This window comes from Pezoporus occidentalis, unplaced genomic scaffold, assembly GCF_034315485.1.
Source record: "Pezoporus occidentalis ecotype Australia unplaced genomic scaffold, CSIRO_AGI_Poc_V1 ctg115, whole genome shotgun sequence".
Classification (NCBI taxonomy): domain Eukaryota; kingdom Metazoa; phylum Chordata; class Aves; order Psittaciformes; family Psittacidae; genus Pezoporus; species Pezoporus occidentalis.
In genome coordinates, this window is record NW_026912940.1 from 912,687 (window position 1) to 936,853 (window position 24,167).

Consider the following 24,167-nt stretch of genomic DNA (forward strand, 5'->3'; position numbering starts at 1 on the left):
GCTAAAGCATTCTTCTATTAAAGGACTTCATACTGTGACATGCATCTTCATAACTCTTTCTAAAAGTACAAGCATAAGTGATGCACCAAGTGGTCTATCATACTCAGATGCTTCTTTCAAGCTCTCAGTATGTGTTACTTCAAACATGCACATTTATTTTAAACATCTGATCCTTTTCTTTTTAATACTGCTGCAATGTCCCTAATGCTACTGGAATGCTTTCTGACTGTATACAAACAAAGGGGAAGGAGAATCGGGTCCTGAGGTTACAACTGGTTTGCTGAGAAGAGCCAAGGGTAGGAGTCAGCTGAGGAAATGGTGCGCAGTTCTTGAGAATGTGAGGCTAGGGCTCCATTTCTGGGTGAAGCAGAAGCAAAGGACAACTCTTTAAACTGAAAGCGCACAAAGTAGTTGAGATTTCAGCAGAGCTTGAGAGGTATCTCCCGACACTACATCTCTAAATAGACAAAATCCTGTAACAAGCCTTCACTCTACATTTCCACTGTTCTGAGAAAGAAGGGACCCTTCAGGCTGAGAAGCAAACCCACAACGATCCAGAGCTTTGACAGTTGCCAGGTTTCTCAACTTTCTGATCAGCTGTGTGGTATCTGACTGTCAGGTCTCAACCATACCTGCCGTTGCAGCCAGGGTTTAGCCTTCCTGTCTCTGGAGGAATTACAACCGAAGATACAGAAGTAGAAGAAAATGTTTGAAATCCAGTCTCTTCATTCTCCTGTTTTATGATTCTAAGGGCTACTTCACAGAACAAGTGGAAATTCCCCTGAAAACATGGAAAGAGGTTTCATTTCTTGACCCACTTACTTAGTGGGTCCTTGGGGGATTTCCACTTAAAAAAAAAATCATAATTAAATCTGGTATTCCCTTCAGAAAACTGTACTTCCCTAAATGTTTCATCACACGTCAGCAAGCAGATCTGATACAGGAAAAGAAAAAGAGAAACAATGATCCACCATTATTTGGTAATGCTAGGAAGCTTCTGCTTTTTTGTACTTCATTGAATGGCCATCTATATATGGATCTCAGAGGCGGGGCAGCAACTTCCATACTGTCATTATGATACTGGGGAGAAGCTCCTCAGATACTATCTGAAAAGTAGGATGGGATGAGAATGGCTTTTACAAAGAGCTGAGCAGTAAAACTTGCTATTTAAAGCTGCAGACATCACTGTAGAGATCGAACAGAGCCATTATGTCACTTCCACGGATAGCACATCCTACTTTGTATCACTTGTGAAGCTGAGATTTCACCGAGTCCTCATGAGAAGGACGAGAAAAAGCTGGGAAGGTGCTCCAAAATAGTAAGCTAGGATGGGTTGCAACCTAAATTTTAACTGGAAGGAAGGATCTCTGTAAAATCTGAACTCTATGTGTCACAGCAAATTCAGCTTTCAGTTTGCATTTGAACGCATCAAGTCTGTGGAGACTAATGAGCTGAACCAAGGTAAAAGGGAAAAGAACTTGTTTCCGCTTCCTCAAACTCCTTACAAGGAGTCAGCTCTCAGAAAGGGACAGACAGTTCTCCATGGGGCACATTAGACAGATCATTTCTTATGTGTCAACTCAGAAAGGAAATACTAAGAGCAGGCCAGCAAAACCAAAGCTGCTTGTCCCCGATAGAGCTGGAAAAGGGGATTCTTAAATGGCAGGTGACTTATAGCTGCTCCTTTTGAGGGACACTGGGTCTACTCCACTTCATGCAGATGATGTAGCTATCAGGAGGGTTTTTGTTCCTACCAGAAAGCTGTGTCTCTCAACACATCCTTTGCACTGAGTTAGCGATAAGTTAGAAATAGCAAGCAAGTAGGTTTGAAAAACACAGCAGAAAAGTCTTTCTAGCTAGGCTAGCTCACAGTGAAATTTTTGTACTACATTTTACTTTGCCTGCCCTCAAAGAAATAGGACGGGACACAAATCGAGAAGTAACACTTCTATAAATGACATTTTTAGGTAGGATTCATTTTTTAAACTTTTATCCAAGGGAAAATTTTAATCATCAAAACCCAATTCCCCACCATGCAAAACCTAAGCCTTAGGTCAACTTCAAATAAGTAAAGAAAAAAGTTTCCCTACCCTGCAGCTAACCTTTACCCTTTTATTCTTAATCTGGACACCAGAAGTTGTGGCAAAAGGTTTGCTATTCCTGCCCTCATGCAGGAATACTGAACACGTGTGCCACCTCTGCAATTTTGTGCTTCAAGGTGCGCGCAGATGAGAGAGAAAAGCTTTCCTGGGGGTATGCAGCAGCCAGGCAGGGAGCTGCGCTCTGTGCAGGAGCAACACTGTGGCAGCCTGTGGTCTGCGCTTGAGATCAGAGCGGAATAAGAGAGTCACTTTTCCCTCTGGCTTTAAAGTCTGTTTATGATGCAAAGAAACATATGAAAAGGTAAAAAATTCATTTGAGCAACTATCAAGGGGGAAGAAATAAGTCACAGTATTGTCAGTGGAAACACAAGTGTTTTAGCAGAGAGTAAAATGTATAACCCAGGGAGCTGGTTTTGGGGCAGAGCTCAGTGTCAGAGGGTTTGAATGTGTTTTTATGAATAAATAGTATGTAATTATTTTGATGAACTCTTTCAAATGCATGTTTGTATGAATATCCTAAAGATCTCATGTTTGCATATATGTTTTGGAAAGTGGAAATCATACGCTTTACATATCCACTTACACTGAGGGCTGCATCAGAAATGGCTGACTATGAACTTGGTTGATTTTTGCTTGCTTGTGACAGATGGCTGTCTGATCAGGAACAGCATTGATACCACCAACAGGAAGACCCAGGTGCTTCCCGGGAACAGTGGTACACTGAAAACAGTCAGACGGTTTAGGAGTAACCGGTTGTTCCATATGACTGTATGAGGTGCATGAAAAGGGAATGCAGCAGATGTCAGATGCCTGGTGGGTCTCAAATTCAGTGGCAGAAATAGACAGTTTTGAGTTAACAGGGCTTAGTCTGTCAGGGCCCTGGGCTTTCCTCAGGACTTCCACCTGGTGAAAAGCAGTTCCATGCCCTTGATCAAAGCCCCAGCCTGCTCATCTGGGGGTAATTTATTTTCCTGTTGCAAGTCTGTAAATGATACCACAAGGTGCAGAACCACAGGGGAGCTGAGGTAAAGGAGCTGCAGGAAATACTAACTGAACTACACCGTAAAAACAAGATCTGCTGTCAGTCACAAGAGGAACCTGCTCATTGCAAGTAAGATTACATAAATACTGGTGATCACAAGAGGATTCAGTACAATATCCAGAACGAGACCAAAAGAAGGTAAAGAACTTACTTGATTTTTCTTCTTTAATGTTGTACTCCAGCACACCGGGAACCTCATTCTGCACTGGTAGGCGGACTGCAAGGACCATGTTGTTCACATTACCCTCTTTCCTAACCAAAAATATCTGAAAAAGGAGAAAAGAATTAAGAGCTTAGCTACACTATGTGAACTTCTGAACTTTATTTTAGATTATTGGCAGTGAAGGTTTTTATCAGTACAATCCACCTTTAAATGATGTTACTTCAGCTTCATTCCACTTGGTTGAACTTTACATGACAAAAATAATGAATAAAGGGGCATTTCATCTGTGAAATTCAGATCTGCAAAGGAGCCAGCAAAATTTCTATGCATTACCGATGTCCCACTTAAGCCTAAGGCAAACTATTTCACTAACTGAAGAGTATAAAGCTACACCCACAATTTGTCAAGTGATGCTCCTTACATATATGCTCTAAATCACAGACAATTCACCTTAGAATGTCCCAGTCCAGGTCTAAAGCAAGAAATTCCTTGTACTATGAGACAGAATGGATTCAAATGTCCATGAGTGGAACGTAAGGCCAAAGGCCCTGTTGGCCATGTGTCTCATGGCAAAGTTCTGTCATGGGACCAGATCATTCAGGCTGGCAGGGACCCCAAGATGGCTCTTGTCCAACACCTGGCTGAAGACAGGAGGCCAGAGTGGGTTGCTCAGGGCTTTGTCCAGACAGGTCTGGAGAACCTGCAGGAGTGGAGACCACACAGCCTCTCCAGACATGTCCCACCTCTTACTATCTTCAGAGGGAGAAAGTGTTTCCCTGTACTCAATCTGAACCCCTCTGGTTTCAATGTCACCTCTTGTCCACCCACCATGCAGTGCTGAGCAGAGCTTGGCTCCATCTTCTCCATGACCTCCCTGCAGGTACCAGGGTGCTGCTGTGCAAACCCTGGTCCCACAGCCTCTCCTCAGTCGGTCTGTGCCCAGCTCACTGCCCACCACCCCTGCAGGGCCTTTCCCACAGCGCTGCACAGGCAGGCAGTGCCAGCCCAGGTCACTGCCAGGGGTCTGTCTCCCTGGGGCAGAGCTGTGCCTTTGCCCTGTTGAATTTTGGAAGGTTTCTGCCAGCCTTGTCTCCCCTGCTTGTCGAAGATCCCTCTGGGTGGCAGCACTGACTTCAGTGTATTGGCTGGTCCCAAAATCACAGAGCAGATGTGGCTGGAAGAAACTCTGGATATCACCCAGGCCAACCACCATGCTCAAAGATGAATCAACTACAGCAAGTCACTCAGGGCTGTGTCTTGACAGACTTTTAATATCTCCAAGGATGGAGACTCTACAGCCTCTTGGACAACCTGTTCCAGTGTTCGATCACCCTGACAGTAAAAAAGGTTTTCTTAGTATTTAAAAAGATTTTTGTGTGTTTCAAGTTGTGCCCACTGCACCTCATCCTTTCACTGCATACCACTGAGAACGGCCTGGCTCAGTCTTCTGTGTGCCCTCCCTTCATGTGTTCATACACATCGTTAAGAAGAAGTCCCTGAGACTTTAATTGGAACAAGTAGAAGCACTGTACCTATTGGTTCCCACCAAAAAGGAAAAGGAGAAAGAGAAAAAGGAAAAAAGAAGGAGGAGGAAAGAATAAAGAAATTAGAACAAAATGAGAAATGAGGAAGAAAGAAGAAAAGACAGAAGGCAAAAGAAAAAGAAAGAAAGGAAAAAAGGAAGACAAAAAATATAAAGGAAGAAATAATAAAAAAAAAAATCTCATTCTTTATATTGTATGAGCTCCTGAGTGTGTTCCTAATTAAAGCTCATTGTCAAGGATATTTTTAGCGTGTACCTTGAAACCACAGATATAAAGACAAAGTAAACTTCACTTTTATCTGGTCTTTGATAGCAGATTTTGGCAGGAGAAAGTCAAGGCACTCTTATAAAAAACTGAATTTAAAATTTGGGCTAATTCTGGACTCTGGATATTAAAACTAGACAGAAAAACTGTGAGTTGGTAAAATCATTTATCAATTACAATGCAGTGGAAATCTATCAAGGAAACATTAATTTCTTGGACAGAGGAATTAAAAAAAAGTGTTGTCTAGAAGCCAGAACCGTTCTTTGCATGAGCCCCACTCATAAGGGCATCTCCTGTCACTCTGAAGCACCCATGCTAAACATGTAGTTTTAAAGCAGCTTCACAATCTCTCACAGTGCCATCATCTTGGCCTCTGCCATTCATGAGAAACGGATGCCCATGGGCTCAGGTCCACCAGCACTGCAGAGAAAATCCAAATACACACATGGCAAACAAGCACATGCCTGAAGCTGGCCTACATCTAAAGCAGGGCACCCCCCACCTGCATCATGGAAAATACTGCAGGTAGGAAAAAGCCGTAGAGGATCCCTCTTCCCCAGGTCCTACCACCCATGTGTTAGCATTGTCCCTCTAACACCCCTCAAGAGGCTACCATGACCCTGGGTCTCAGTCCGCACTATCTCACATAGCATTGGTCAAGTGCTTCATCTGAAATTAAAGGTAAGCAATGAAAGAAGTGAAACCTGGAAATGAATCACTTCTATTTTCCTGATTGTCACGACTGGTTGCCATGGCTCCAAAGGGCTAGAATTGGACCATGGCTGTTCAGATGGGAGGGAGGTGGGTTTTCTGAGCTGTACCTAACCCTACCGCCTGGGCCAGGGCTGGTACACAAACCAGTCTCTTCCATTTTCATCAGTGGCGGGAAAGCTGCAGCGCTGATTCAGTTTCAGGATTGCTCAGAGTGGGCAGGAGAGCCTGCGTTTGCCATGGCACACCTCTGATACACCAGCTCTTCTGCCTGTTTCAAGCCGCAGCTGGAGACCGTGCCTGAGAAAGGTGCGAGCAGGGGGAAGAGAGGCAAGGTTTATCCCCAGAGCTATTCCAGAAGTGTGGAATAGCCCTGCCTGCAGGACTGAGAAGGTCCTGACCAAGGAGGCTTGGGGTCATACACTGCTATATCAGAGACAGTCACTCAGGTCTCCCTTTACAGTCAGTGCAGGAAAACAAAAAGGACAATTCGCTCAACTTGTCTGAGAATTTCAGGGTAAGGTGCACTGTACAGTCTAGGTTGATCAGGCAAGTCCCATGGAGGTTAGCACTTGGCTGTGCCAGCTTTTAGCCCTTGGATAGACTGACTCAGCTGAGCTACAGGTCCAAACCTCCTCAAGGAGCAGGAATGAGTGAATTCCCCATGTGCTTTGGCATCAGCTCAGGTCATTTGCATCTGCCATCCACAGACCTGACCAGGATACCCACTCCCTGCTATGGCTTACCTCCAAGACCCCAGGAATGGGACGCTCCCTTTCCTACAGAGCTGTTTTCCTTAAGCAAGCTCTGAGCTTTGCATGAGTCTGCCATTTTCTAGCACTCAGCTTATGAGGGCCAGATTGCAGTAAGAATGACTCCCAGCAGTTCCCAGAATTTAGGGGCCTTTTCTTCAGGGAATCTAATCTTTATTACTCTAAATTAGTGTAGCCAAGGGTATGGTGGGGAATGGAAAGGCATCTCCATGAATGGCAAGACATGCCATTGTATGTCTTGCGCTATTGTGAGTGGCTAAAGCATCAAAAGCTAATGGAATCAGAGAACAGTCTGCTGAGTATTTTTGCTTCCACACGAAAAAAAGTGCTGCTCTCCTAACCAGCTCCACCAAAGACAGGAAATGTGATTGTCTGAACTGAAACCGCTTTGGACTTACCCCGGCTGTTTCTTTGCCAAGTATCACCCCAGCCCTTTCCCGGTTCATATTCAGCTGAAGCCAGACAGAACAGGTCTTGATGAGTTTGTCAAGGATGCTGATCCCTGTAAGTGGGAGGCAGTTTTGCAGGGCAGTGGCCTGACAGAGATGTGTCTCTTTTCCATCTTTGCTGGAATCTGTGATACAGCTGAAACACAGCAAGGGAGTCCCTTGTAAGCAAAACTGCAAATGGAAAACCTGGGGGGAGTAAGGACTGTAAATGCAAACACACAGGCACACACAGAGGCACTTACACACCAGGAGAATTCCTCGAGGGGCAACAAACCACAGACACCTTGCAACAACAGAGGCAAACTAGGTGCACAGGCCTTGATGCAGATACACCCCATCCTAAGGACTATAGCCTCATGGTGATGCACATTTGGGTTTCAGGCCACAGGCTTGCAGGGTGCTCTGTGCTGAGGTCTGCTTGTTTCAGCTCATCTATCTACATTGCCAAAGCACAGGTACCCAGAGACAGAGGTAAGGGATGTACAGGGACAGCCAGCACTGTAGAAGACAGAGCATGCTTGTCCCCTGGACCCTATCCTCCAGCTAGAGGGTCAAAGCAATGTTTCATGGCTTCAAAGGGAGTGATGCAGCAGAGGAAAAAGGCCAAAGACCTTGCCATCCGCTAGGAATACACACATCCCCCCCGCCACAGCATCTGTCTGAGGTGTGCAGGGGCCAGGCAGCCTGCAGCTCACCGTGTGCCCCTGCCACTGTCAGTGCTTTTCTGATCACACAGGAGCTGTGATGGGCTCCCTGCATGATGGTCACCAGGGTGGTACCTTTCCCCTCTTCCTCTCAGAGCCTCTCAGAGGAAGCCTGCAGAGTAGCTAGAGGCACCATCAGCTGCTTTTGCATTTTGGCAGCCACCCCTGTGTCCAGCTTATGTACTCTACAAAAAGGCAGACCTAGACATCTCGTTTAAAAATAACACTGAGCACTCCCCATCTCCACTGGTGAGTCTGTGCTGATGCTGATGATTGCAGAGGGGGATGCTCCTCCAGCCCTCCACAGGGAGCCAGCTGTGCCTTCTCATGGTGGTGGGCAAAATCCTCCATCTCCATTGTGAATCACAGATTACAGAAGGAAGAGGGAGGATGTGTTAGGATGCATTCAGCAGCAAGTTATCCACTGCAGAATAGCTATCCTGGCCGATTCCCAAAGGCTGATCTGCAGCAGAAGAATAATTCAGGGTGCATCACTGCAAACAGCCGTAGGTTGCTCACAATGACACAGCGTGTCTTGCCAGACAAGACTCAAAGGACGCAGACATAGAAAACCCTTTCCCTGAACCAAGGGTGGGGAATGGAAGGGAGCAGAGTAAATGTGGAGAAACACCAGAGGGACCTTCAGGAGGCAGGAAATGAAGACCTGATTTTGCTTTTTCCTGCCACATTTGTAATTTTGGCCAGTTCTAAAGCAACAATTGTAAGCTCCAAAAAGATGCATGGGAGGTGTTGAGTGACAAGAGAAGGGCTATCCTGCAGCACCGCATGTTAGCAATGCCCAGTCACACCTTATGTCTCAGGGCTTATTCTCAGCTTTACAAGACATAAGAATACAGAAATTATGCTGTTGAGAACATTAAAGATCTGGGACACTCCTTTAGATTCCTGCTCTGATCAGAGACACAAAGAACCGATTCTATTTATTTTTAGTTCCTGCAGTCTGTTGGCAGACTGGTATTAAAAGCTGGTTTATAGCTATGCCACTGATTCAACAAAGTATTTATGTACGTGCTTAGCACTGCAGTCAGTGGAAATATTTGTGCTGAAAGGTCTGGTCAAAAGAACGCTACTGGATAAGGCTACATCTCATGGATGTGGGCTTCTCATTTGATTAGTTGATCTTAAAAGTCAAGAAAATGGAGAACTTACACAAAACATGTTTTTTCTGCACCAGTTTTACTGCTTAGATATCAGAGCTGAAAAGGGGAGGACTCACTTTTGATGTGGTCTTACTTCAAGACTTTGCCTTTTCCTTTGTAAAGATACAGATCTTAAAGCTGTACATTTCAAATAAGATCAGACTTAAACTACTAAGAGAGAGTGCTTTCAAAGGCCTTGCCTAACGCAATATGCTTATCCCAAAAGTTATTTTTGATAAAAATAGACTTTCAAATCCCCAAACCAACAGTGAAATTTTATTTTTAGTAGTTTTTTTCTTTTGCAACCCTACAGAGACAGCTTCCTTAGAAAATACATGTTCCTTTGCAATCCCAGTTGCTGACTCAGTGTATCAGTCCAGAGAAACTTGATTTTAATCAACTCATTTTCAAGATTATAGCCAAGACAGTGAGAATGAGAGAGCTATGCTTAAAGAAGCAAACGAAATAAGTGAAACACTCTCTTTGCTTGCGGTAAAAGCCCAGCTTGTCACACAGGTGAGGAAATTTCTTTCTGATGCAACAGCATATGATTTTAATCAGTATCATCTGGCCATATAGAGTAAAGCAGCAAAGGAAGTTAACCTGATTCATCTCTCCGCTTCTTTCTTTACAGAAGAAACCAAAAGAAATGCTTAGTAACCATGTGAAAGGAAAACCTGTGTTGGATGACAACGTTCATACTTGGGAAAGAAGTAACAAGCTGAAGAAAAAGAAAGGTGAGTTATAATGAAATGTTTCATAACACTAAAAGCAAAGTAGCAAAAGCTACTCCCGAAATTACACAAGCATGAATCTGATCTTGCCAATGATGTATGAAGCCCAGATCAAAATCAAATTAATGCTGATAACGTCTTACTGCAGAACCAGAAAGTGATATGCACTGCAAGAGCTCCAGTGATGCTGAATTGAATTGATACCCATCAGTTATGTAAGGTGAAAAGGGCCAGCAAAGCACTGATGCTCAGGAATCCCATCGTCTGGAGGGAAATGAGGGATATCAACAAAGATAAGGAAATAATACAAAGCAGCTTGGACCTGGTGAGCACCGGGCATGTAGTGACACTGGCATGGTATTCCTCATGGGGGAGCCCAGGTTTGATGCAGGCAGAGAGGTGCTCAACCCAGTCACCTTGTCTGGAGTCCTGTTCACAGCAGCAATGCAGGTTTGGCAACAACAGACTGGTGAAGAAAAATAACAGAGCTGCCCTTCTAACACATATGACTGCACACAGGGCCCATTGTCTAAGTTTTGGAGAACAGATAAAAAATAGAAAATAATTCCAAATATAGACATACAAGATAAAAAAAATAAGAACCTGAGAATATTTGTCTTAATGGAAACATCTCATGATTTGACTGTGTGGGGTCTTTCAGTGCACATAATTAAGGGCAGTGGATGAGGCTTTTTGGCAGAACAGGAACCCAGCCTTTTGGGGACCCTCAGAAATGAGAGTCCTGGTGCAGGGTATCCTCCTCTCAAAAGCCAGCCCAGAAGAAAGCCTGCAGGCTATTGTTCCAGTCCAAAGGAAGGAAAGGACTGCTCAGTGAAGGGGAAGGCCTTGGTAGACAGGAAAGGCATGAAGAGTCATTAACGGGATCATGTTAGAACAGGGGAATGGTAGACTAGCCGCTTCCTGGCAGCAATTTAGATGATGTAGTTCCCAAGAGAAGGGGAGAAGGATTGCATTGCCCAGATCTCTTAAAATACTGTGTTAAGAGCAGTAGCAAACACTTTGAGTCAAATACTGCACTGGCTAAGAATGGGAGTGAATGACTTAACAGATCTTTTCTAGCTGTAACACTGTGACCCATGACATGCCAGTTGATGCAATTATAGCACCAATACTTGACTTCTTTCCTAGGCACAGCTGTCACAAAGGTCCAGATGCTGGGCTGTGGGACTGCTTAATCCAGCAATTTAATCTGGCTCTGCTGTAGCTCTGTATCTGCACAGAGAGGAGGGAGCCCAGGCAGCTCCCAGGTTCTTGCTGTGCTGCCAGTGGAAGGGATTTGTGGGGCACTGCGGTGAGCAGCTGGCCTTTGCTGTTTCACTCACTCAGAATTCATGCATCAGATGATTTCTAAACTCATGGTTTTCAGAAATAACATGCAACTCTATCTCCTTCTCCCACAGTCCTGGAAAACCCTTGGACTGATACAGGCAGGTGCCCGTTTTTGTCAGGCGTGATGTGAAGCTGAAAAGCTGGCCCTAGAGCTGCCTGGCTTTCATTTCTTATTTGATTGAGTTCTTACTGCAAAGTACTTTTAAATTCTGCATCCGCTCTGCTAAACTTAACTCGTCTGGGATGCAGGGAGCTGTGTGCTGCATACTGACTGGAACGCAGGTTAATTAATTGCACAGTGATTACATTCACACACCTGCTCCAGTTTGGCAGAAAGTATTAGGTTGATGGTTGGAAGTAATAATAATGACAATGGCGATTTGAATTATTGCACAGTGACTGTACACTGAAGTAATGGCACCACCATAACTGATTGCTTTAGAAATTAAGAGCCACACTTGGCAGCTGCATATTCCCAGAAATCATCAGAACTGCAAGTGGATATAAACCACTGAATTTCATGCAGGTTCAGATCTGGGCATACCTTTGCAAGGGACTTCAGAAATACTGCCACAAACTTGCTGACACTTCCTGGCTCTGCTGATCACCCCGAGGCACCTGAGACACACAGAAACCGTGTGCAACAGCAACAGGCACTGTCAGATGAATTCTTCACTTCTGCCTATTTGCTGCTTCTGCCTCTCACCAGATCAGAGAAGATGCATCAGGGGTTATTAAATCAAATCAGAAACCAAATGCTCTGTAGTACAATGGTAAGTGAAGGCTGAGGGCCTTAGCGTTGTTTAAATAAACCAGGTGTAAGAACTAGAAGCTAGTTTTTTATTTTTATGTTTTATTGCTTTTTTGTTTCCCCTCCCCCTGAATATCAGACGACATCAAGTCAGAGCAAGAGCAAGGGCTTGGTGTGCTATCCTCAATACTCTGGTATCTGGTATAGTTATAGCAGAGCAGGCACAACAGATCTTCAAATGTGTGCCACCTAGCTTGCTGCTGAGGGAGAAAGATGGACAAATGGCCATAAATTCCATGTTCTAAGTGAAAAGCAACTTTTTGCTCCAAAGCCACCTGGTATCTGAAATGATATCATTCAGGGCAAGCCACTTGTGTCTGAAATACTTTATGCACAGCAACATAGTTTACGAGGAGCATGTGAAGCAGGAGGAAAAGATAGAAGCTCCTGAAGCTGACACACCAGTCGTGGTGGAAGTAGACAGACAATGCTGGTATTTTTTGTGGATAAAGGAGGGAGTTGGCAGTACAGGGCTTCATGGAGATGGGTCAGATGATGGTGCTGAGATTAAAAAACTGACAGAAAACTCACAGCCCTGTTTTACATCCCATGTCACAACCAACCCAGTTGGACTTGGCTGCAGGGCTCTGTGTCACTGGTGACAGAGGCAGACCCCTGTATCCCTTTTGTTTCATAGCCACCTTCCTGCTGAAAAGAGCATGAAGTTCTGATGCCAGCACACTGGAGAAGGAACAGAGTCACATGCAGAAAAAGAAATGCAACAAGGTTCTACCAGTTAGACCCTGGCTACATACATAGCTACCCATGCTTTCCTTGGTTTGATATAACTTCTGATTAGACTCATTAAAAATCTTTGTTCAGACACATGTGAATTCATATGCTGTTACTTTCAGTTCACTGGGCGGGAAGTTATGCAATGCCCCAGCTAGAGCACATTAAGCTTCATTTTGCTTCCATCTCAGATGTGGTCACTTCTTGATGCCTTCTCATTATTCTCATAAGCCAGCCCGTCTTTGCTCACTTGATCAGTTCAGTTTAAATTAATCCAAGATGGAGGAGAAGGATTCATTTACCTCTAGCACCTGTCTTGGGTCACCTTCCGGGATTCTCATTTCTTTCTTCCAGCAGGTGGTGGAATTGAGACACTGCACACAACCTAGCTATAGGGAGAGCTCCATCATCTTCAAACTTCTTGTGTCATTCCATCATAAAACAGGAAGATGGGACAGCAGCAAGGTGGGACATGGAAAAGCTCACAGCATAACAGGTAACTTAGTGTACCAAATATTTGTTCGTATACCACTTCTTCGTATTATTCTTTGTATAATACTTCTACGTGTACCACTGCTTCACAGAACATTCAGGCTTCAATACTTTTTCATAATAGAGCCAAGAGAGCTGACAAAAGTCAAACCAACAAACAGGAAAAAAAAACACAACGAAAACCCCAAAAAGCAGAAAGAGAAGAAAGTTCTTGAGGTCTCCATAGATGACCCCCAACTGATTGCCACCCTTTAGTCAGAAACAACAAACAAGTTTCTTGTTGCCTGGTAAGCAAACAGAAAGGGAAAAGATGTAGGGTGTTAAGCAAGCCACAGGAAAATTTGATAATGGGAGTGACATGACAGGCTCAGTATGTCCCATGAGGCAGGCTTGCCTGTTTCAGTAGCCCTTCCTACCATGCAGAACGCTTGTGTTAGTGGTCCATACTGGTGACAAATACTTAGCTCAGGAAGCTGTGCATCTCAAACTGTGGTCTGTGGACAACCTGTGGTTGGCAGAGCACTTCCTCTTGCTCACTGCTCTCCTTCTTTCCACTCTACTTTTATGTCCACCCTTTGTTTGGTCTTCAACCTATAGTTGATGCTCTGCATGTCCAGGCCTTCCTGCTCAGCCTGGAAAGCATCAAGCCTAACAGCCAAGGAAGCAGCTGTTCCAGCTGCCAAAAGGTAAGGTAAACCTGCCTGTTTTCCACTTTGTTACAGGCATCCTCAATTTCAGCAGCAAAGTTCTGCATCACTTCTGTGAGCTTTTCTGTACCTGCCAGGCATTTTCAAGCTGTTTGCTTCTGTGAAGGCACACACAGACTGCAGGCATCCACCTCTCCCCAGCTGGACCCTGCCTGCCCATGTTCACATCAAAGTGGGGCAAGCACCCTGTCTGGCAGCTCCACTAATGGGCATAGGGGGATCAGGTGTGGACACCTCAGGTACCCTTAAATCACTCACCAGCTTACTGAGATCTCACCTCCCTGGTCACAGAAACTAACAAGGGAAATCACATAAATGAAAAAGCGCTATTACAGTCCTTGGGGAAAAGGGTGCAATGGCCACAATTTTCTGCTCACACGACACCAGATTGCTGTCTTATGCAGTACAGGACTCTGTTTGAAGGTCTGATAGACCAGCATCACACTGAAGTAACTGTGTGGACTTGCACTGCTGCCCGCAGAGCACAGCAAGGATAGCTGAGCTAGCTTTAAGAATGTTAGCTGATCCACAGGAGTAGGCTCTACACAAAAATGCGGAGCTTGCTGCCCGAATAACTTAGCTTGTGCTAAGCTCTGGTGCCCTGGCTGCTTCTGTTACCAGGTTTAAAAGTTAACAAACATATTTTCTTTCACCACGGCCATCGTGCAGTCACAGGACACAATCTCAGCTTACCTGGATTTTGAACTGAGCAGGATCTTGCCTCCTTTCAAAGGTCAGGAGTCAAGTCAGCTCTGAAGAAGCCTTGCGGGATGGGAACACCTGATGCTCTTCATAGTGCCCCATAGGTGATCCCTACCACAATTTCCTGCCTCAGAGGACCTGTCCCTGTTGGGAGGGTAACATAGTCATCACTTTCCCTTTTGGCTGAAAAGGTTACCAATGAAATAACAAGATCCAGCCTAAAACCAACTAACTCCCAATCCTTAGAAAGGATTACAATGGGAGTTCAGAATGGATTTACAGCAAAACGTCCTATTTTACATATTTGTCCTCTGGGCAGAACAGAAAGACATCCAAAGCCAGGCTCTTTCCTGTTGCTGATTCAGCAGGAGAAGTTCTGAGCTTTGCCTGGTTTCTGTATTTGTGTTGGGTATCAGGAGTGACAAATTCCCTGGGGAAAACTCAAGAGAGGGGAAAAAAAAAAAAGGAGAGGAGAGAGGGGAGAGAGAAAAATTCTTGGCAGCAAGATGAAAGCTTGGACCAGGTCCCAGGCTGTCATTTAGCCAAATATGTGGGACAACCTTCTTCAGCCTAGAAGCCTGCTAGCAATTTGCAGAGCAGTGTTGCAGGTAGCCATCAGTGCTGACAGTCTCCAAACTCTGCTATTTTTGGTCTGTTTCCTTGGTGAATTTTCCCAAGCAGCTCAAAATTGAATACAGTTCACAAGGGGCTGCAGCTGCTTCTAGCTCTGCTCAACAACTGCTTTTACAAGACAGAGGCTTCAAAAGACTGGCTTTCTTCAGAGAGCCACAGGAGGGGTGAACCTGAGCTTGGTGGTTTCCCTACATCTGGCAAGGTTTTCCCAGCATCCAAAAGGTTGTGTGTATTCATATTCAGTTAGTTTCCACAAAGCACTTGAAATTCCTCAACAAGCCTTGCAAAAACAAATAGAAAGTACTAATTAACATGGTCAGGAGATAATTTGAAGCAGCAAGACAGGTCTTTCAACCCTCCCAGGAACAGCGTTGAGCCACAGATCCCAACGAGTCACCTACAGCGCAGCCACAGCCCTTGCAGGACCATTATGTGAGCCAGAATTGCAGCCCTGCCTCAGAGAACAACTCTCAGCATGTGGATTCAACGCTCTTCCTAACCCAGGGCAATGGCAGGATACTGCAAGAAGGGAGTCCTCTGACGCCACTTGCATATACTCTGAAGACTTCATTTTTGCTGCTTTTCTTGCTTCAGCTGTAGAGCCTGTGTAAACACTGAGGAAGCTAGTTCAGCTCTGTAATCCAGCAGGAATTCATCCACCAGAAAGAAAAGCCTTTCTGAGAACTGGATTCTGTTCCTGGCATCACCCCAAACCTAAAGGATGCTCTGGGGTAAGACCAGGATTTAAATGCTTAACAAAGACTCAGGGGGTTGGGCTACAAAAGTGACTATAATCAAATCAGCTTCATGAGCTTGTGCCTCAGTTTCCCATCCTACAGTGACAGTAGTAGATGTCTGTCTTCAGCTCATTGTTGGGAGGCCTACTATTCATGAAACACCCAGAGATCCTCTCATATATACAGGAGGTTTATTTTAATCATACAATGCCATTATGATTAGTGAAAACACCTTGTCCCTTTTAAAGGTACCAGCAATGCACAAAGTAGAAATCCTTTACTCAGACATAAATATATTCCCTGTTTAGCAAAAAGGGGACAGAAAGTCTGGGAAAGGCACACAGATAGGCATGTATATATTCATGTATTTGAAAAGAGCTGCCTTCCGTAGCACTCCCTGGCTTGCGTGCATCTAGTATCTATTTAGGAAAATGTGACTAGCATAACCAGCTATGTAATGCTCACATCTGCTAATCCTTTGCTGCTCAAGTAATCATCTTCACTTTATACTATTTTGGGTACAGGCAGAGGAGCTAAGTGCTCCAAACCTCTTGCAGCTGGTATTTTGAAGGAAGCATTGCCTTAATATTCATTCCCGCTCCAGCAGGGTATACTGATGCAGGGATCTCATTTCCGAAGGTGGACAGAATTACTTTAGATAGCTCAGAGAGGTACAAAATGGGCAAAGGAAAGGCTTGCAGCTACAATATTTACCATATTGAGTGATGCTTGTAGCTTTTAGCACAGCTTAAATAGTGCTGCTTGCTTGACCACAGCTGCTTTGCAGTACTGTTTTATTCAGGTACCTTCACACATACACACCAAACTTCACGTTTAAAAAACACCAGCTGAAAGGTTGCCTTTCCTCTCTGAGAAGCAAGCACTGGCCAGCCTGGAATGGATTCCAAACTCAGCCCCTCTCCAGCTCCAGAGTTACTACAGACTGCCATCCACACCTGGCTCCAACTCAGCCATGTGCATATTTGTGTCTTAAGGATTCCCTCCATCGGGGGAGGACGGGGCTGGCACACGTGTTCCTACATTGTAAGGGCAGATCATGGATGCCAAAAAGAGTGCTGGAGGGAGAGTGGGGTGCTGAGGGTCTTTGCAGGAAATACAGCAAACACACACACAACTTTGTGGAACAGCCCCCCTCCGCTCCACCACAGCAGATGCCGTTCAACCATCACACAAGGATAGCACCTCTCTACCCTGCATACCACAGGCAGGGAAGCATAGGAATAGTTCAACAGCTAGGTTTTAACCCCTGCTGATGCTGTCCATCCTTTCTGGCAGGTAGCTCCTATGGATGCCTGCCCGCCTGTTCAGCTGTCTTCTCACTCCTGCTTCTTCTCTTTATGCAGCTAGATCAATACCAGAGCTTGGGTGTGCCCAGCACCCTTACATCTCCCATCTCCCAGTATAGATGCGCCCTGCCTCTGTAATCATAAATTTCAGAGTACTCCATTGCTGGCTGGCTCTCCTAGAAGAGCTGCACATCTTCATTTAAATGGTGTGCACGCAGGACAGGATTCTCAAGTACTTTGCTTTTCAAATTTGTGGGCAGCCCCTACTGATTTCACCCCACAATTGCAGTACTATGTCCCCTGCTGCCCACAGCTAGTAATTCTAGTAAACTGACCTAAGAAGTCCTACAGCTCTGATAACATAGTCAGTAACACAAGCTATGTCCACCAGAGCTGTAAGGGAATTGCCTCTTCTCAGCAAATTACAGAGAAGAAAGCACCTTCATTAAATCTCTGATGTACCAGCTATGCCTAAACCTGAACAATGAAATTTTCTCATACAGGCAGACAGGCTGGAATGATATTAGAATATTGATGTTTGAAGGTTTTTAGCATTATGAAATACCTCACAAGCACTCCAGACAGAGATAATACTCAACAAATACCCAAAGTGGCAAAAAAAATCACTCACCTGCCCACATACACACCCCTAAAAGTTTGCAGAGATGTAACTGGAGAAACAAAAGACAGGCAGAATTTGATCTCTTCATCTTAAAACTAAACATTCCACAGGAGCAAATTATTTCTCTTAAAACAGACATAACTGACCCTTAGAATTTCTGCTATAGATTCTGCAACTCTGAGCAGCTGATGTACATACTTCCCCTGAACAGAACAGTGGGTTTTGAGCCCTTCTCTTCTAAACATCAGTATCATCTTTCCTTTTCCACCTCAAAAACTCTTAACAGATGTCGTGGTTTAAACCCAGTCAGGTAATTCATTCGCTCACTTCCCCCCCTTTTCTTGTCCTCCCCCTGCTCTCGGAGGGACGGAGAGGAGAATCGAAAAGAATGCAACTCCCACGGGTTGAGATAAGAACAGTTTAGTAACTAAGGTATAACACAAATCACTACTGCTACCACCAATGATAATAATGATAAAGGAAATAACAAGGGAAGAGAATACATCATCTCACCACCAGCCGACCGATAACTCGCCCCCCCCAGCCCGACCAAGCTCTGACTGATACCTCCTCCAACCCTGCAGTCTCCCAGCCCTTCCGGCTAACTCCCAGTTACCTCCTGGGCATGACGTGCTGTGGTATGGAATACCTCTTTGGTCAGTTTGGGTCAGGTGTCCTGTCTCTGCTTCCTCCTGGCTTCCCTTCCTCCCTGGCAGAGCATGAGGCTCACAAAGTCCTTGGCCAAACCAAAACATCGCTATCAGCTCTGTTCCCAGGCCGAAAGTCAAAACACTGCACTGCACCAGCTACCAAGAAGGAGAAACATGACTGCTACTGCTGAACCCAGGACAACAGATTTCAGTTAATCAATTCTTATGTTGCTCTGGTGATTGTAGTGCTGCTACTCGGTAATTATTCATACCTGTGACAGCTGTGGTGCAGGCAGGATAAGATCAACAAGCCCAAGGTCTTGACTCTTCAGATGGTTTTTGAAAATAAGTACCTTTTATTTAGGGATCTACTTATTTCCATATCTGTATTGCAGTAGCATACCCAATCCTCTCCCTAAGGACAAGGGCATGCTTATTCCTGGAGAGGGCACTTAACTCAAACTAGTTCAGTACTCTGGTGTGTAGCTGTTGGCAAATGGATGTGGCTGCAGCATCTTTGAGGAAATTCATTCACAATCCCACTGCCTTGAGGCCACCTCCAGTATGAATTGCCAGCCAGAACACCACGGATGAAGAAATTGGAGGAGAAGGTGTGTGGATTATGTGCTTGGTTATCAGAAAAGTATCTTGTACATGTGTGGGGGTAGGTGGACTTGCACAATATTATGCTTTTTTTTTTTTTCAAATGACCAAACATCTCAGGTTTGTAACTATTCCGGCTTTAATTCCTCAGAAGTCCCTTCCATGTAAGGCCCTAGATCAGCACAGTGATCTATGATCTAGTTGCTGCTCAGGACTGCCAAGATCGTGTCCATCCTAGCACATCTCACTCCCTTTGACTGTAGAGCACACTGTACTGACGATAATACGGCAAGAGCTATTACAACCTTTCCCTGGTCATCTAGAGAACATGTGCTAAACCTACTTTCCCCTGGTTCTCTCTAATTCTAAATCTAATCTAATAATGACATCTTAAATATCTACATTGTCATTTATTTGCAATTCCTCACAAAGGGCAAGCCTGAACACTCACAAGCATACATACACACTTCCCTACACAGAAACACAGCTGGAAAAGTGCGGTAGCCTTCCAGAGCATGACAGGGCTTTTAATGACCACACCTACCCCCTACTCACAGGTCCATCTGCACTAGAATTTGATCAGTCATTCCAAACAGCTGCCTTTTCTTTCTAATTACCTTTCCAAAGAGCCATTTCTTACTATTCCCAAATGGAAAACCCCTCCTCCCTTCCAAAATTATGTCTGTGATGGACAATATTTTTTCTTAGTTTTGCTAAGACACTTTGGTTTCTGTGCTCTTTAGCAATCAAAGCAGGCAAGGATTTAAAAATTTGGGAAAGAATCTTCCTGCAGTTTCATTCTCTAATGGATTGGGGTATGGTATTGGCTTTTATGCTTGTTTTTCAGATTGTCTTAGAGATCTTTGTGAGACTCACAAACCTATATTGTTGATCTCAGAGAAGCGACCTATATTTACTAGTGGATGAGTTAAAATGTAGTCCTACTGTCATTTGGAAAAATGCTATAAAATAGATAAAATCAGATATCTGGACTGTGTACACATGGTTTAATAAAGCATGGAGTCAGCTCAAATCTGCAGCAAGCAACCCTCATAGCTCTCTCCAGGACACGCTATTCCACATGTATACCTGTACATGCAGAGCAAGAAAGATCCATGTACACATACGTGTACATTTTTTTCAGCCTATGCTGCCTCTAGGTTGGTAAGTCAACAATAAAAACCAGCATGTCACCATTTAGGACAGGAAGTGAAAACTATATTTAGCTGAAACTGTAGTAGAAAGGAGGTGAGCAGAATATTGCTTACATTTGTGCCCCCATTCCTGTGAACACCGGTATGAGACTATCTACAATAATGATGAGCTCACTACTCAGCAATACTCCTGGTGTGGTCTTCTCTCTAGCAAACAAATGGGTAGTTCTGTCTGGCCTACCACCATTATCACTGCACAACATGCTCTGCTAAGCTTGGCAAGTACTCACTGAAAAGCACTGGAATGATCACATGACAAGTCACTGTGGTTGCAAACACGTTCTTGTTAAACAAATTCTAGGACATTTGACGCCTTCTCTCTGGATGCACCAAACTCAGGTACCTTTGGAGAACACCTCATTTGTATCTTTACAGTAATATCCCAATCTTAGTGCAAAGCATCTTGAGCACAGACATTTCCTTCCTGAGAAGCACCATCCCCCAGACCTGGAAAGTGTAACCCTTATCTGAGCTTGACAGACAGCAGAGATTTAATGACACTGATTCGTTTCCAGTTGCCTGAAATGTCCCCTCCCTACTTAAACAATGCAACTCACATATCCTTGGTTGAAGTTTTTTTCTTTGAGCAATACTTTGCATTGGGTCCAGGACCTCCTGAGGCCAACAGGACTTGTTCCACTGGTTCAAATAAGCACAGATTCAGTCCTTTACAAAGAATGGTTCTTGAGGAGCTTTTAAAATCAGTTCTTTTGTTTAAAACCTGTAAATGTTTGTTATTCACCCCACTGCAGAGACAGATGTGTAGCCTGGGCAGAAGAGCCATTTAATAAGAAAGCTTTTGTGGCCAACAAGTATGTAAAAGCTCCCATTCTAGCAGAAGTCATGGGTTTGATAGGGTGCTTACCAAAGTGGTTTTCTGATCTGCTTTACATGGAAGGTCAGACTAGAAAATCAAAACAGCCCCCTTTGAAGCTGAAATCTGTGAACTTACGAGAGTCGTTCCGTTTCCAGATTCCTCCAGCGCTTGACCTCTTTTCATCTTTTATCACATGAAATCTGTCAACTGTGATGGTGGTTTTTGTGCCAAAAAGAAGTGTCATCAAGAAGATGCACAATCATTAGTTCATGAGGCAGTCTGGTGCCCCAGCAGTGAGAATCACCGTAACCCTCCCAGCTACCTGAACCAGCCATTATCTCCAAGGACTATTTAATATTTGCATATTATGTCTCTGTCTCAGATCCTGTCTGCTCTCCTCATCATCTCTTCTATACATTTGCCAGATGTGGGAATGAAGGCATACATCTTTTCATGAAACTGTGGTCACCAGGCTCAATCAGCTCACGTATCTCCAGATGTTTTGTGATCTCACCACTTACTAACGTTCCTAGGAGTTAGCCTGGCTCTAGGTCAGAATTACTGGTGAAATTTCCCTGTTTCTCTCCCAACCCTTTTTGCAAGAATTCTATTAGGTTTATTTCTACGTGGCCTCTAGCTACACTTCTCCCCACACTCCTTCTCTGAGGAGCCACTATTTCTGGAGACAGATTTCTCCCCAGTGTCTGGCTGTCATTACAGAAGTGTAAGTCAGCAAAATCTCTGTATAGATTTCCTACATGCAAAGTAAACTTTTCAATCATTACTAGGAATGGATACACGGATACTTTCCAAGCCGATAGGGTACTTTTATGCTAATTTGCATTGTTACAGTTTCTGTGCATGTGAGTAAGCTTTCCTATTTAATTAATAACCTGAAGACTCTGGTGAATGGAAATGAAATCTTGGCAATTTCTCATGCGATTTTTTTGTGCACGTTTTTAAAAATCAGGTCCAAATTCTCCACTGGCAGCTTGCCTTGTGTTACCATCCCTTTTGGAAGCTACCAATTTTATGTAAACATACTTTGTGAAAGTGGCACCTAATTCAATGTGAACATAACAGGACATTAACTAAACATTATTTAGACACATTTCTATTTCTGTAATGTGCTGGAGGCCACAAGGTATGCATGCTGAAGAGTAATTTTGAGGATCTTCAGCAATACTGTGGCATGTAAACAGAAAGAGTTAAAAGGGATTTTTTAATACCTAAGTTCCTTGCTGTGAGTGGGAGACAGATTGAAAATAAAGACAACCAGTTAATTAAATAAAAAGCATTCTGTTAAATTGCTCAGATACTCATATTAAGAATGCATGCATCATGCGCATTCATGCTTCAGCATTCCTGCAACCACTTGACCTACAGCCCAAATCTAGGGTCTGTTGCTTGTTTACTTTCTCCTGCAACCCTAAACTGAAAGCATACCTTTGCAAGCACGTGGCTCCTTTCAGACAAGCTGACAAAGAGGTAAACTGTATAAATCTTACAGTTGCTCAGTACTTGGCAGTTTAACTATCACACATGTAGGTAATAGTTGCAAAGTGCAAATTCTTTGGATTACTATCTAAGTTCCTCTTGCCAGTCTACAGGGATTGGATTTTTTCATTTTTTCCGTCTGTGTGATCTTTGTCCCTCAGTGTTTAACATTAAGTGGAACTGAGGAATTGTACCTCGGAACAGGAGTGTCATTGTTCCACTTATGTAAACAACTGAACAAGGAAAATGTAGTGACAGTTTTAACACAGGGTTCTCCCTCCATCCCACACACTCCATGTGTCTACCTGGGAACAGTGCATGGTGAAATTACAGCACACTAGCCTGTCAGCAGCAATTTTATCCCTTTTTTGACTGTGTGTGTTCTAAGCCAAAGGGGACTGGCTTGCAGCACACTTAGGGACTGAAAATGCAAGGATCCCGTATCTAGCCAAGTTCTATACAGCTTCTTCCACTGCACCCATCACAGACACATCTGGCAGCTTTTATTTGTGGGAAACAGGCTAAGTGTGTCAGAGAGATAAGAAACACTCTTAATAGCTAGTATTATGTTTTTCCAGGGGGGTGACAGAGCCACTATGTAACTTTCCCAATTGTTTTCAACAGGAAAAAGAAACGCCCAACTTCAGTATGGGCTTTATGGTACAACTGAGCCTTAGGGAGATTCCAGCCTGATCCTGGAATCCCAGCAGCTGATTGTCTCCCCAGTAAAAACCCATTTTCTCTCCCACTATGTTTTCTTGGGGCTCAGTCCTGCAAGGTGCAGTGTCTGCTGGCCAGGAGCAAGGAAAACCTGGAGTGTCTTCCTAACAGAAAGCCTACCTGAAGTCTCTGGGGATTCTGTGGACAGGGTTTGTGTGTACTTTAGCATGCTGGAGATGGAGTGACTATCAGCTCATAGGGATGCACCCTTACCCACTTCTCAGCATTTCAGTAGAAACAAAGCAAGTCTCCCAGACAAGATTTGTCACACTTCCAAAAGCAAAGAACTCCCTTATTCTGTCCTGTGCCCTAAACTGCAATTGGAATTGATCCTCTTCCCTAAATAGCTAATATTCAAGCTAAATAAAGGAACTGCAGTTTGTTTTCAGCTGGAATATGTTAGCTAAAGGAAATACTGTAAATCACAGTACAGTCATGCCACACCATTGTGATTGTGCAGCTGGTAACTCGGCAGCCAGCTCATAAATGCAGCTGAGAACTCTTTATGAAATAGGAAAAGGAAAGCGACAGTTATTAAAAATGAGCAGTCACTAAAGATTCAGGACTTACCCTGAGTCATCCCTGGCTCCCTTGTCTCTTGCTGATGTTTTCATCATTACAGCAAACTTTAAGACACTTTCTCTTTCACAGTGGCTTTAGAGTTCCTTGGTAAAGAAAGCAATTCCTTTCCATCGCTGAGCAGAACCTCCACATCCTTAGTTTTTGTACTGAAGATGATATTTCAAGGAGCGACAGGGGGAGGATGTTTAAAACCAGCTTCAGGCTCAGTAGTATCAGAGGGCAGGGGACTAACAAACACACAAATGAAAGCAAACTACCAAGAAGATCTCATTTTAGCCTCTCTTATTTCTACTTCCTGTATTTATATGAACAGGGGATTTCAGGAAGAGGCAGTCTTTGGTGGTC

The 24,167-nt window shown here is 44.1% G+C and overlaps 1 protein-coding gene across 5 annotated transcripts in view; it reads right to left on the reverse strand.

The window, feature by feature from the left end:
- Positions 1 to 24,167, reverse strand: part of RIN3 (Ras and Rab interactor 3) — a 65,039-nt gene extending 40,872 nt beyond the window's left edge. Inside the window, exons 1-3 of one of the 5 annotated variants that reach the window (XR_009968354.1) lie at positions 23,811 to 24,164; positions 6,998 to 7,184; positions 3,296 to 3,410 (exon numbers count right to left, since the gene is read on the reverse strand). Coding sequence is in view for 3 of the 5 variants with exons in the window: in XM_062637926.1 (XP_062493910.1) it covers positions 3,296 to 3,410; positions 6,998 to 7,184; positions 23,811 to 23,857 (349 nt within the window). In the remaining 2 variants the exon portion in view is untranslated. Of the gene's footprint in view, positions 1 to 3,295; positions 3,411 to 6,997; positions 7,185 to 23,810 lie in introns of all 5 variants that reach the window. The other 4 variants (XR_009968350.1, XM_062637926.1, XM_062637934.1 and 1 more) reach the window with 4 other exon arrangements.